The 14,937-nt window shown below is 39.8% G+C and overlaps 2 protein-coding genes and 1 long non-coding RNA gene across 3 annotated transcripts; 1 reads left to right on the forward strand and 2 right to left on the reverse strand.

The window, feature by feature from the left end:
* The first annotated feature begins 145 nt into the window (after positions 1–145).
* LOC114729695 (uncharacterized) lies at positions 146–1,107 on the forward strand. The gene is made up of 2 exons (XR_003738766.1): positions 146–672; positions 826–1,107. It is a non-coding gene; the product is annotated as an uncharacterized LOC114729695 (long non-coding RNA).
* A 2,011-nt stretch (positions 1,108–3,118) lies between these two features.
* On the reverse strand, positions 3,119–5,404 carry LOC114729698 (subtilisin-like protease SBT1.9). Its single transcript, XM_028916735.1, has one exon. It carries the CDS (start codon positions 5,402–5,404, stop codon positions 3,119–3,121), a length of 2,286 nt encoding a protein of 761 aa, XP_028772568.1.
* Positions 5,405–9,876: 4,472 nt separating this feature from the next.
* On the reverse strand, positions 9,877–12,794 carry LOC114729696 (probable serine/threonine-protein kinase At1g01540). The gene is made up of 7 exons (XM_028916732.1): positions 11,809–12,794; positions 11,610–11,714; positions 11,357–11,479; positions 11,101–11,271; positions 10,875–11,004; positions 10,559–10,768; positions 9,877–10,295 (listed from the first exon to the last, which is right to left on the reverse strand). Exons 1-7 carry the CDS (start codon positions 12,414–12,416, stop codon positions 10,134–10,136), a joined length of 1,509 nt encoding a protein of 502 aa, XP_028772565.1. The 5' UTR covers positions 12,417–12,794; the 3' UTR covers positions 9,877–10,133.
* Between the last annotated feature and the right edge of the window lie 2,143 nt (positions 12,795–14,937).

Here is a 14,937-nt window from a genome sequence, read left to right on the forward strand (position 1 = left end):
AACGAGTCCAACTGCAAATAGAAATGGAAAACGCAGTGCGCTTATTATTTCTTAATGAGAAAAGAGAGCATTATGCTTTACCAAAACGACACGACACAGACACATGGGGTACATCATGGAACAGAGGGCGGGGTGGCCCAAAAAAAAAAAAACTAGTAAGACAGAAAATGGGAAAACGGTGACGTCTGGGGGATTGCCAATGGGGGAGCAGTTGAAGGAAGAAACAAGGAAGCCAATGCGCATCACCGACAGTCAAATTACAGTTGTCACTGAACCCAAAACCAATCTAATGGTTGCTGTTGTGAATACCAAACCCCTTGAATATACAGCAAGCAGTGGGACACAAACACGTGTACAATGCCATGTGCTCTGCCATTAATTTTAACGAGATTGTGTTTACCACAAAGTTGCTGCCTGCTGAATTGACCTTGCTTGATCTTAATCTGATGGGCGCCATTTTTAATTCGAGGAGCTGATTACGCCGATGCCGTGCCGTGTGTCCCATTGTAAGAGACGATAGTGTTGAATTGGGTATGTTGGTCTGAATCAGACCCCATGGTGACAATTTTAAACAACGCACATATTTGTCAATTACTAAGTTTTTTTTTATAAATAAATTGTGGCCAAAGTCAATTACGAAGTTACTGGGGCTGGCAATGCACGCAAAACAAGGTTAGCCCGCTGTGAGCCAATACTCATAGCCTCACCAGCTATTTCTTGCTTTTCCTTCATTTTGATTTGTTAAAGTTTTAATCTCCATAAGAAAACTTCTATTGAATTTGATGGAGTAAAAGAACAAAAATAACGTTAGTTGTTGTGATTCAGGCGGCTACACATTCCAATTGACATGGAGGATATATTCAAATAAATATTCAATGTAGTCGGCCAGACGAAAGTATCGCCCCACGTCATAATCTCATCGCCAAGCACCATGTTGTTTGTTTTGGGCAGAGCCCGTTCAGTTTGGGAGGTAGATTTGATGGGCTAATTTTGTTGACCCACTTCTTTTTGGGCTGTTTTACATAACAAAGCCCGCCCTTTTCATTGAACTGAACAGACTAGCCATTTTTTTCAAAAAAGGAGATTTGGCCCAATTGATGGCTCTAATCATGACATCCAGTTCTGGGTGGCGTCTTCGATAATGGAGAGTCCAACTGCACTACAAATGGATTTGAAAAAAAACAATTTTTTTCCCACAACTACTTTTCTACTCGACATGACATCTCAACGCACGGAGTCGTGGGACATTTTTATAGGGTTCTTCTCGCATATTTTTTTAATTACTAGATTCTACACTTTAAAAATTAAAAATTAAACTATTTTTTAACAAATAAGATACCAAAATGTCACTAATTTTATGTAGAATTTAATGCTGAAAAGAATCACAAAAGAAAAAAATATCTGGGAAGAGCTCCACAGTTAAAGGGCAGCAAGGAGCAGCACCCAAGAGGTAGCAGGGGTTGCTGACGCCCCATCTCGAGTCATGCTGCAAAACAGGCTGTGGAATTACAATCCCCCTTGTCTTAATATTTTTTAGTATTTTTCATCGCGCATATACCAAAACAAAAAATTTGGAATCTTACGAATCAACATACATAACAAGCTACGACTTTGAATTGTACATTGAGTGGCTTGTATATGTTACGTATGAAAATAAAGAATTTAAGCAGTAGATCGACCAAAAGCCACATGTTCACAGACAGAAATTAGCATATATTTTTTCCAAGTAAAAATAAGGAAGATTGTATTATGCTCTCAGCTGAAGTTTAGGGACGAGCACTCGATATTTGAACTCGGCCACCCTATCATGAACGATAAGCAAACAGTTGATACTGAAAATCATTGGCCGTAGCCTTCGCAAGAACCATTTCTTGAAATACAAGAGTTTTCCCGGTTGTTCCCGTGCAGTGACAGAGCCTTGCGATGCATGCATGGGATTTCCTTGCTGTAAGAGCCTTCAATTTTTTCTATGCTTTGGGCTGCCAACTAATAAAAAGCAACTCTGGGGAAATGGGTACTGCTACTTGTTGACCACTGACCTGCTCCAAGAATCCCTAAAACACACGACTTGGACTGGAAAAGAAGTATTTTATTGAATCACAACTGAGAAAAGAATTACACCTGGGCCAACAACGGACCCAATATTTATATACAATGCGCAGCTCTATGACCCTAAACTAAAGGGCTCACAAGAATGGGCCACTAATGGGCTTACAGAAACGAAATACAACAAGCACCCAACAATTACAAATAAACTCATTCAAATATTTCTAACACTACTCCTCATTACTAATCTAAGAAGAGAGCATTATTGGTGGCTCACATTAGAATGGAGGGGGAAAAAAGTTCACTACTCCTTACATTATAATTAAAGAAATGCCGGGCCATATATATACATATATAGTGTCAAGTGTCTACACTTGCCCCTTTCTCTTCCCAATTAAACATATATATAAAATAAGATGCAAAACGATACAATGGTCTCGTAAATGATGGGTGCTTTATAACCCCATATTCATGTAAAGCCAGGATGCATGTGTCTTGTTCATAGATCCTGATGCTCTCATGCATCATATTCTTCGTCTTTTCTACGTTTATTTGCTCAACTTTTCGACCTTCCATGCTGCTCCTCGCTTCTCACTTCATCCGTGCATGCATTCTGCTGTTCCAATTTCACTTTTGCCTAGCTATCAGTAATGATTCTCTAAAACCCGCTTGTTATGTTTGCCCCTTTAATGACCTCGTGGGTCAAAATAAACGAGTTAAATCAAAACTCAAGCCCGTTGGAAGTGACATTTTCTTTTGGCCAATTGTTAAAAGTGACGTTAAAATATCCTCTTCACGAGTAGAATATAATCACGAACAGAATCGAGTGAATTAATTTTATATATATTCTTATATTTTGTCTCATTTCTCTTTTATTCGGGAGATCTGTATAACTGTAAATACGATCATATATGGTTGATTGAATTAAGACTTACACACACACACGCATATATATGTTATATTCTATGAATTCACGCGCAGGACTAAATAATATTAGCACTAGTATCGCAATGATATTATTATTCATAACACACGCTAACTGATTTATACTTTTTACAAAAAAGCAGTTTTTTTAGGTGGGTGACATTCTCGGTTTTGAGCTGAGACTTGTGATCAGAATAGGGCTCCGAACCGAGTGCGACTCGTCTGACCAAACAAGCTGACCAAAAGCTACCTTGGCCTTCATGACTTCAGGGCCTTCTATTATCAGCTTGTAGCTTAATTTATCATTCTTCTTTGCAAAGACCAAGAAGTCGGGGATGATGCTGACATTAAACCCTTCTACGGGTGTTATCGAATTTTGGTAGACAGCAGGTCCCTCTCCAACGTTGGTGACAGTTCTGTGAAATTCTCTGACCGTCGAGGCCGAAGAATCGTTGGAATTGAAGAATGCAATAAAAGAGGGGTAGTTCAGGTCCAAGGAAGGGCTGGAACAATTAAAAGAAGAGGATCTGGTGATGGCCTTGATGTTCTGTTTAGTGTAGTTTAGCCCACACAGAAGATTCACATAATCTTCAGTTCCTGCGTCGTAAACGAGACCAGGGTCGAGTGCTTTATTGGGGCTGATATGGCCTGCTCCCATGGCCAAGGGAGAGGCTGCCTTGAATCCGTTCCCAACGTCTCTGATTAATCCCAGGCTGTTGTCGACCAAGTCCGATGATGTCATTATGGCAGATCGAATGGCGGCGGGGCTCCAATCAGGATGTGCTCCCTTTATGAGAGCTGCCACTCCCGCCACATGCGGGCACGCCATGGATGTTCCTGTCGCCAAGTTGAATTTGCTGGACAAGCTCTGGGACTTCACTCTAGCTACCGGGACATTTGTAGGCCATGCGGCTAAGATTGAGGTTCCAGGAGCTGTGACATCAGGCTTTAGGAGGTAAGGGCAGTTTTGGGATGGCCCTCTTGAGCTGTAACTGTCCACACTCGGTGCTCGTGTCTTACCCACAGTTGTGATCTTGAAAGACAGCCGGCTTACTTTCGGCGACTTACTATTGTTGATATAGTCCTTCAAAATTTCTCCATTTTCTGGACTCACGGAGATTGTCGGGACATTGCTGTACTGTAGGACGAGTATTGCGTCTGTGCTATTTGTTATGAAGACACCCCCCAACACTTCTGCTTTTTCTAGATTCATGATTTGATCGAACAGGTACCTATTCTGATAAGTGTCTTCACATACAACTATGCTGCTCCTCACTTTGATAAGTTTCTTCAAATTGTCACAATGTCCCATAAAAACCAGTGGGAGCTGGGTTGCGGAGAAGTTCCCTACGTAGAGGGACAAGCCAGTGACTGAAACTTGATTGCCAAGAGTTAGAACGCCATGAAATTCACGGTCCAGAGTGGAAGCAGCCACAGTTGTGACCCATGGCGTTCCGTTGTGCAAAGTTCGAAGACTCGGTCCTTCGTTCCCGGCTGATGCAGACACAAAAACGCCCTTCTCCGTGGCCGCAAATGCAGCTATGGCGACGGGGTCTTCGTACATTGGTTTCTCATTGAAGCCAAACGACAGGGAAAGAACATCTACCCCATCTGCCACGGCACTATCCATAGCGGCTATTATATCAGATTCGAGGGTTCCCTCTTCCCAAAAGGCTTTGTACATAGCCACTCGAGCCCGCTGAGCCATGCCTGTCATCGAACCAGCGGCATAGCCAAAGTAAGATGCATCCTTAACTTCCCTGCCAGCCGCGGTGCTTGAGGTGTGAGTTCCGTGACCTTCAGTATCACGAGCCGAATTCATGGATATTGTCACGTTGGGATGCTGGGCCCGTAGCCCTTTGTTGAAGAAACGAGCTCCGATGAGTTTTTTGTTGCACATGGACGGATCGAACTGGGTTCCATTCTCACACTTGCCTTTCCATCTTGAGGGTATGTCGGACATGCCTTTATCCAAAAAGCTTTGAGATTCCGGCCAGACCCCAGAGTCCACCAAGCCAACGATGATATCTTTACCATAGTCGGACGCAGGCCAGGCGCCGGAGAGCGGGTTGAGGCGAAGGAACCGGGGGGAATGAGTGGTGTCAAGTTTGACGGGCGATTCGGGGTAGGAAGAAACATAACCGGGGGAGTTTTTCAGGGCCCGAAGCTCAGAAGGGGACAACCTCGCACTAAAGCCATTCATGACATGGGAATAGCTATAGATGAGCTTTGAAGAAGGAGAAGTAGAGTCGGAAACAGCAGAGGCAAGTGTGGCCAGGTACCAGTCATGATGGGTGGAGAAGGCTTCGGGCATGGCCGATAAGTCCATATGGACGATATAATTCTCCGACGACGACTGAGCCAGCGATCCCCCCAAGTACGACAATATGGTGGTACAAAACATGCACAGATGCAGACCTGCACGCGAAGCCATGGCTAATCGAGTAGCTCTGAATTATCTGAACACTCAAGTGCGTGCTGAATCAATATGGGGAGTCGTGTATATATATAGTGGGTGTGGGTGAGTGAAGCCCAAAGCAGTCCTTGCTGGCCACACATGTTTTACAGTGTGTGTGTGTGTGTGTGTGTGTGTGTGTGGGTCCATATAATTACTTATTGGAGGTATAATTTAGGAAAAAGAGAGTAATACACATAATCAGGAGGTGCTCTTAAAATAGGATTAGCATGGTTGATTGAAGCAAATGAGGAAAAGGTCACGAACACAGCACCGCAAGTAATGACAGAATGACAGCTGAGAATGGCAAAAGATGAGGCTAAAGAAGGAGGGAGAGCATGAGAAGTGAGACTGAAATGGCAGAGCAACGGCCGGGAAAGGAGGAGCAAAATGGGGTGATTTCACGTTTTAAAATGATAATCACGACAAAACTGGACCGTAACCTTGCCCACTTGCTCCCTATGCGTTACGACGTTCTGTTTCTTCGAGGTGGTAAGATTTATCATGTGCCTTCCTTCTATGGTTCTACCTGAATTATGTGCATCTTTCTCTTTTATGCCTTTTTGCTTCAAAATATGCACTTATATCCTTTGTGAACCATCTTTCACGTTATCATCTAAATAAGTAAATATCCCTGTTCTTCTTTAGCTGCAGAGATCCGTAGGTAGTTTTTTTATTTTTTTTTAAACAAAATGTAATACTTCCCGAATCCTTAATATAAGACATATTTAACTAATTTGATTAAATTTAAAAAGTTAGGCAAGTTAGTTAATTATAAAAAATATGACATGTTTTTCCTAAAATATCATAATCATCTTTTTTAATATTCTCTCTCCCTCACTTACTTGATTATGGTTGAGAGAGTATTAAGAGGGGTAATTTAGAAAAAAAATAATAAATATGATAAACAGGTACAAAAATTGACTTAACATTAAGTCTTATATTAAAGACCGGAGGAGTAGTATAATTTATCGTTTACGAATAAAATTATACGCTTCTCACGTCTTAATTATAGAAAGCACACTTATGTTTTGATTTGATAACATAGCCATGAATAAGATAATGTAAGAAGTTAATCATACATACAATTTATATTCACGGTTGATTCTTATTTTTCTCCTCGTTCTTGATATGAACTCATTTGAGATGAACTAAGCGAAGAAATCAAACCCGTCACGGAAATGATCACCCTCACTTGCCATAAGTTACAAAAAGTTTTGTGAAATTCATAATAAAAGGCCCCGAGGCTTAGGGGTGTTTAGAAACGCTGAAAATAATAAGAAAAACTGCTCACAAGAGCCTCCAATTTTTAAAATAATCGATCGAGTACTGAATTCAGAAGTGGCGATTTTAAACTTTTCTACGGCAAGTATTTCAAGATGTTAAATTGAGGAGCCATCTTGAAATTGAGTGTAGACTTTCGTTAGTGACACTTCCTAGATATCCCGTGAGAATGAAATCTGAGGTGAGGTGTTGATTGAGTCAGAGATCCTTCGTTGCCGTACAAATTTCATGTGGGCCAGTACCCTGGGCCCTGCCATGCTCTTCGCCGTCTCTCTTAATTGTCTTGGGCTCCTGGCCTTCTATTTCTTTGGATGGTTACGTGATTTGTTGTGCCTTGGGGCGAGTTATAGGTTGGTTTTGTCTTCCCCCGTAAAAAAACCAGTAGTGCGTGACAAGCGAGGCCTATCTAGTATTGGGCTCTTATAGGGGAACGAAATATCTATAAATCTCAGCCAAGCAATGCTAGTTCCGACTAAAGGCGTGTTTGGATTAGCGGTTGAGAAGTAATTTTTTTTTCAATTTGACTTTTACAGAAGTCAGATTGGAGAAAAGCAGCTTTTTTGAGCTTATTATATAAGTCTGTTTTAGTGACAGAAGTCAGATAGCCCCACCGCAGATCCAAACATGTAAAACCACAGTCACCTTAAAAGCCAGACTGGGACGCACATTTGAGGGTCCAAACGTGGTCCCAAACGGACCCTAAGTCTCTGGCTATGTAATAAATTAAAGTCTGACTTCTCACTAAGAGAGGTATTTATAATTAGTACCTGATAATGTCTCAAATTTTAAAAAATAGAGGTAAATAAATCAATTTCGGGGAATAAAATTCACTTGTTGCTTCAAATTACTTGTATGAGCTCACAGAAAATGCAGTGCAGCCAAGTACACGTTCACCAGTTCTTCCCTAGATCCACAATATTCCACCACGCTTGCCAACAAAAATCCATACAATAGACATGACCGGATTCTCTGCTCTGCTCATTTTTTTCATTCTCTTATCCTAATTCAGACTGTCTGATTTATAGTTAATGATCCAAATCTAACTTTTCCTTTTACAAGTCGGAAAAGATTTTTTTTTCAACCTGTTAGTAATTTTTTTACGAAACATCTAGTCTAAACCGCTCTGTCCATATCTACAGTGGGGAACGGAGAAGATTTGTGGTATAGCAGAGTGAACTACTCAAAAAAAAAAAAAAGTGGTCCTGAATTAATTTGAGAACATAATAAAATAATCACAATGACGATTAAAATTTGAAAACAGAGAGAGCCGATCCAAGTGCTAGTTGTCCCCAATTGCTGCTATGCGCGGACAAATTCTTTGTTGGCTAGGGATAACTCTGAAGTCCCTACCCCCCCATAAATTCCAGCACAGCATAGCTTGATAAAATGAACAGAAACAAATGGGGACCCCCAAATATAGGCAAGAAAAATAATGCATGGCATGTCAATATTTAATTGGCTGCGTATATGGCAGAAATCATTTTCACTGAAGTCGAGCGCTTTGTAAGATTGGGATGGAATATTTAATCTAACCAAATCGTCTGTTTAAATTCCAAAGGGGCATCATTTCAACCTCCTGCTTGGGGCTCCCATTATGCTATTGGTCATTCTTTCCAAGTTTCCAACAGTCAAGTTGTTCTTCTCCCTAACTCAATGATCACTTGGTCACATTGGTCGTTCTTTGGTTCCTCATATTTCAGGTCAATTATCGCCATTGGTTCAGTGAACATCTGGTTAGTCTTTTTGTTTGTCCTGAAGAACATTTTGTTGGCTTATTGTTTCCTTATGGCATTTTTTTTAAAATGACAAATCAGCAAGGTCACATCATCCACTATGGACTTTGTCCTCAGGAACTGTTGCAAAAACTTATGAACCACGAATGTGAGTCCATCCAAAACCTATTAGGAATAGCTTCCAATGCCTGTGAATGCCAAAACAAATGGCCTGTAACTTGACCAGTTGATTGAGAAAATCTTGAACCATGTACCTACTTTTTCCCAAATATTTTAAATATTCCCCCAGCCACCAGCAATGATTCTTTTGCAGAAATAAAAATTGCATTCCATGAGCCACTGGTTTAGGATTATTTTTTTTGGGTTTACCAATAACAGAAAAAGAAATTTTTGTTGTCGAGCCACAGTACAGCAATGCTTTTTCTTGCCATTTCCAATCGCAGTCTGAGGTTATTCCTTGCTATAATTATTAATAATTATTCCTTTCTTCATTAATTAATCTTTTGCTTTCTAATTTTTTTGGCCCCGACAGTAACCTACCAGTATTCATTTTATCTGCCGCTCCCCATCTCTTGAAATAGAATTTTGATAAATGGAAAGCTGCTTTTTTTTTTTTAATGTATCCATTAAGTGCTTGTTTGGAACGAGGGAAGAATCCTTCAAAAGTAATTTTTTAATCATGATTTACGAGATCAAAATCATAATTTATAAAATACGAGATAAATATTAAAAAATAATTTTGTCTCAAATTATATGAATAAGTGTTTTTGGACCCAATCATGATGCCAAATAAGCACTAAGACTAAATCTACCCTTACAGTTTAGCCTGGGCCCTTGCGATTCCAAGCGTCTTTGCGGACAAAATCATGTTTATTGACCAAAAAGACAAAAAGTACAATCATGTTTGAAGACTTAACATTGCAAAACTTGACGACATGTCTTGAATAGGCGTGGGACCAAAGCTTTTTATAAACATAACTGCGCAACCAACAACATAAAGTGTACTAGTATAGCAGGAACTTTAATCAAGAGAATTTGTGTCATTAAAATTAATACACGAGCACATCGCTTTTATGGGATACGATGTCCCAGCAGAATTAGTATCATAAGAAGAGGTGTCTATGGCGCTGTACTTCTATCTGATAATCATTCATTAATAATCAGGCATGTATTAAAGAGGCCGCTCTGCAGCTTAGCCCTTTACAGTCAAGATATTATCACTAACCTCTGAATAAACAATCTACCATGATAACAATATATTTAGCTTATCAAATCATTTCTAAGAAGTCATGAAATCTTATTCTTCTTTCTTGCAAGGGACTAAGTAATCGCCATTGAACATCAAATAGCAGCATGCGTATCTTTAGAAGCTCATATTGCAAAAACAAAAGAATACATTTCAAGTGAATGTTGGCTTTGATGACACACTCGTACCAATCAAAGTAAATAACATGTCTAATAAGATTAAAAGAATTCTTTCCCTCTACAATATTTAGACAACACATTAGAGGAACCGGAATATCTTGAGATACAAGTTAATACCAGAAGGCAAATAAGCATTCCTGCAGAATCTACAAAAAAACCAGGCAAGCATACACGAATAATACATACAGGAGAGTAAATGATGTTCGTGTCATCTCTATATTTGGCGTCAATTCACCTTGTTGTCTTGTGAATCAGCTCCAGAAAGGCTACTGGTCTTCGGTTTCTTGGTTTCTGCTTATGGACTTGCTAGTTTGGACACTACTTTCATATCCACTACTTTCACCTGATTCACATATTTGCTTATCCTTCAACCCATCTCTCGTGCTCATCCGCTGGGAGCGTCCGTTTTCCCTTCCGGTTCTTCGGTCCTAAAAGAGTTACAATTGACAATCAAAGTGACGCCTGAACAGAGGAAGAGAGCATGGCGCACTGCAATAATGATCTAAATTTGTCTGTTTGGAGACATAAGACACTGTTCTTTTAAGGAAGAAAACAAACAAGATTAACAAGTCATAACAATTTGTTTGTGGACAAGAAAAGATCCGTGATGCAGAAAAGTTCTTGGTAAGGCATGCTTCATACCTAAAATGTAGCAGAGATGTAGATGGAAATGAGAAATTTACAGACTTACATCTCGAAAAGGGAACTCATCAGCTTCAAGCATATGTATAATATGGCCCATCTTTGGCCTTTTCTGGGCATTTGGATCCACACATCTCAGAGCTACTAATAAAGCACGCTTCAGTGCCCTTGAAGAAGGCTTCTCAGGTAGCCTAGGATCAAGCGCCGCCTCTGCATTCCGGCTAGCAACCATGGACTTCAGCCACTCAACCAGGTTCACCTACAAGATTGAATCCTCAATTATTACCAGAAATAGCACATTTGAGGGTGGAGTATGCTTGAAATGACCTCGTGACATGATACTCGTATAAAATCACCAGACAAACCTCTCCAGGAGGCCGGCTGTAATCGACCGGGTTTCTTCCAGAAATTATCTCCATGATAAGCACACCAAAGCTGTACACATCACTTCTTTCGTTTAACATGCCAGTACTGGCATATTCTGGAGCTACATACCTGTGAAACAGACCAAGTCACCTGTCCAGTGAGGTCCAGGTCACCACTGTTAAAAACAATGTTTTAATATTTTTTCTAAGAAGAAATCAAACTGACCCGAATGTTCCCATCACACGTGTTGTTACATAACTTCTCTCTGATCCCAAGAGCTTTGCAAGGCCAAAATCAGAGACTTTTGGATTCCATTGCTTATCGAGCAATATGTTGCTTGACTTGATATCACGGTGAACCACCTTAGGTTCGAGTCCCTCGTGAAGGTATGTCAACCTACATATTCCCCCGTCGTCAATTTGCAATCACGTAAAACAAGAAATAATGTTGGAGAAAAAGAGAAATTCACGGAAATGCATACCCTTTAGCTGTTCCAAGTATTATATTCATGCGAATATCCCATGTCAGAGGGCTAGAAGGCCCAAGGTCCCCGTGAAGCCACTGTTCTAGGTTTCCATTGTTCACATACTCGTACACAAGCATCCTGCAATATTTTTAGTACATTCAGGTGAAATTTGGCGCAAAATGTTTAGGCATCCAGCGCAGTAGTTTGAAAGTCTTAACAACTATAAAGGGAAATCAAAGATGTAAATAATGAACAATGAAAAACATACCGATGGGCTCCTTCAACACAATATCCAAGTAACCTCACCAAATTCTTGTGCCGAACACGTCCAATTGCTTCAACTTCTACCTTAAATTCCTTTTCAGCTTGTCCCCTACAACATCAGTGCGCAAACCATTTAATGGAAGATGGAGTCCATAACAACTTATACCATATGACAAAGAAGATTACAATCAAGTACGGCTTACCTGTTGTTCAGCAAATTCTTAATCGCAACTTTGGTATCATCCTCCAACACCCCGCGATAAACAATTCCGTAGCCGCCTTCACCTACGACGTTCTCGTCCGCAAACCCGTTGGTAGAGACCTCGAGCTCTCTGAGAGTGTACCAATGGCCCCACCCCAAATGCGAAACCTCAGGCACAGAAATTGAACCCTGGTCACCACTTCCATGCGATGAACCACCACCCTTCTCAGGATACGAAATCCGGTGATCTTTACCAATCTCTATGTGAATTCTTTGGCTACCATCCCCCTGCTGCTGAACGAGCATGGCTTGGGCCCCATCCGCCTTAGCCTCTGCTTCTGGATACGAGTCGGACTTTCCATGGCTTGGGTCACCCGAAGGGTCAATCCTGATTTCCTGGATCTCCTTAGAGACATTCGGAATGGTAGGATTGTGTGAAGAGTTGTGGTTGGAGGAATTGTTGTTGCGCTTGGTGAACCAGAGAGATATGAGAAACAGAACAATAACTATAGCTGCTCCTACGCAAATGCCCAGCACAACCCACAATCGTAACCCAAAAATTGAGGTGTGCGTCGAAAGCTGATCGTTCAGAAACACATAGTTCGTCATTGCTCTCTCCTCTTCCTTCCTCTCAACAGGGATTTAATTTAATTGGCTAACACAGTCGCAGGCATGTTGATAGAATCAGGCCGCTAAAGAGGCAGAGGAAGAAGAAGGTACAGCAAGATGTTAGAAGGACGGAGAGTGGGTGTGGCAGTGGAACGAAGTGGGGTTTAGACAGAGAAGGAATGGAGCTGGCATGATGGGACTTGTATAATAGACGAAGGAAATTTCCCACTATGAAGTGTTTTACTATTTTCTCTGTGAGGCCCCTTCCCTTCTGTGTGTTCCAAAACGATGTTCTGATTTATTCCCAGAAAGTAAGGATAGTTGCACTTAGCGTCTCAGCAGCATCAAAACCCTGTCTGCTTCTAATTTCATGTTTGGGTCAGAAGCCACTGTGTAAAGAGATAGATACGCCGTATTAGGGGATTGTCTAAATGTTTATGAAATCCTGTTGTCGGGATTAGTACTGATACCCATACCATTTTGATTATAAAATTCTAAAAGCATCGGCCTTTCCAGGAATCGACTTCATTTTATAATGCAGGGAGCATCGAAAAGTCAAGATGCCCACCGGGTGCTCTATTTTATTATTTTAATTTAATCAATGAAATTAATCATCTGGGAAGGTTGACCCTTGCTCTGGACTTTCTTAGTGTTGGTTGGTCGTGATTAATTTTCAACCCGTGAATGAATTCATGAATTTAAAGCTTGAGCATGAAATTTATAGTATTTCTTTGACATCAATGTGTCATAATCAAACTATATGTGTGAAGTTCACTTTAGTGCCTCCTAGGTTTGGCACTCGGGGGATCCAGAACTCAGACTTTTCACTTATAATAACTTCCAGAATTTAAAATGATTTTATTTTATTGGAATTTCCTCGATTTTATTTAGATTAACTTTTTTAAAGAAATAATTATGAGAATGGACAATCCATACTAGTCATGAGGAAAGATCCAAATTCTCTTATCCTATGGAGAAAGAATGGCTCATTTCAATATTATGTTAGTGAATGGTATGGATTTTTTTATAAAAACCAAAAACAATTAAATTAAATTAAATTGTTTAACTGCCAATGATATTGTGATATCTAAGTTGCGAGGGAGGTGGGACCAGCATGATCTGTCGTAATGAAGGGTGGATGGGTGTCAAACTCAAACCGGGCTGTCGGATGTGGGCTGATATCACGGGTGAATACCAACATCAACATAATCTACTGCTCACAAAGGTGGGCCCCCCAACCCTCCCCTAAAGAGAAGAAAACAGACAAAACGGGAAGATGGACGTGGGCCCACTCTCTCCTACCTCCTCCTTTTCGCCGCCTCATCCAATCACCTCAACTTTCTCCCTGTAATTTTCTTCCAACGCCAAGCTTGGATTCTTCAGAATAGCTAACAGGAATTTGGAAACCGTGTTGCTTTTCAAACACTCACTCCAACCCCATAACAATTAGGGTGTGTTTGGATGAAACCAAACCGTGATTTGAAAAAGTGATTCTGGAGAATAGATTCTGTGAAGAATAGATTCTGGAGTGATTTTGAAAAGTGAGAGTGTTTGGATAGTTGTTATCAGAAGCACTTTTTATATACACAAATTACTAAAAAAAAAGACATAAGTTAATATGATAATTATAGAAAAATAGATTTTATGATATATTTTAATTTGAAGGAATAAAATTATTAATAATATATTTTTTACCAACATAATTAATAATACATAAGATAATATAATTAATAAATAATTAATATGTATATATATTTATAAAATATAAGATTAAATATGTTTATAAAAAAATATGTTTATAAAAAAAATAACAAGATACATATCCTATAGGCTCTCACACTCTCCCTCTTTTCTTCAAAAGCAAAAATTTTTTGCTTTTTTCAAAACCATGGTTTTGGAGTCAAAACCATGGTTTTAACCCAAAACCATGGTTTGGTTTTTGGAATGACTGTTTGGGTAGTTTTTTACCCAAACCATGGTTTGGGCAAACATCCAAACGGTGCCTTAATCAATTATCCTAAACCATCCAGCCCCATTGGAATCAATACTTCATTTAATATTGTTTGAATCAGTCTCATTATATTGGCCAAAAAAAAAATCAGTCTCATAATGGAATGTGATGTACTCCTCTGGTCCTATTTATAAGGCACTTCCAACATGTTTCACACAAACCAAAAAAAACCTTAAACTGCATTAACTCTCCATTAAAATATAGCAACTTTCCAACTTCACCCCTATTTAATATATACTCCTTTCAAAAAAGATAACTACTTACATTATAATAAATGAAGGACAAAATAGTACATTCACACTGAAAAGTTAATGAAGTGCCCTATAAATAGGATAAAAAAAAACCTTCTCTTTCTGCCCTATAAATAGAACCAGAGTAGTATTATCCAATATTCATGTTGGATATAGTGTTATGCAACCCTAATCATTATTTCTATTCTTGCCCTCGACCCTTTTTTTTTTTTTTGGACTGAATGCCCTCGACCCTTTGGTTCTCTTTTCTAGGTGGTTA

This window comes from Neltuma alba, unplaced genomic scaffold, assembly GCF_004799145.2.
Source record: "Neltuma alba isolate B1F8T4 unplaced genomic scaffold, ASM479914v2 tig00012664_pilon, whole genome shotgun sequence".
NCBI classification, from domain to species: domain Eukaryota; kingdom Viridiplantae; phylum Streptophyta; class Magnoliopsida; order Fabales; family Fabaceae; genus Neltuma; species Neltuma alba.

Bases quoted from the DNA above. Each gene is read 5' to 3' on its own strand.
- LOC114729698 (XM_028916735.1), bottom strand. From the start codon at position 5,404: ATGGCTTCGCGTGCAGGTCTGCATCTGTGCATGTTTTGTACCACCATA.
- LOC114729696 (XM_028916732.1), bottom strand. From the start codon at position 12,416: ATGACGAACTATGTGTTTCTGAACGATCAGCTTTCGACGCACACCTCA. The intron at 11,480-11,609 runs GTATGTTTTTCA...AAAATATTGCAG, and splicing joins TGTGTTGAAGGAGCCCATCG to GATGCTTGTGTACGAGTATG. The intron at 11,272-11,356 runs GTATGCATTTCC...GGGAATATGTAG, and splicing joins ATACTTGGAACAGCTAAAGG to GTTGACATACCTTCACGAGG.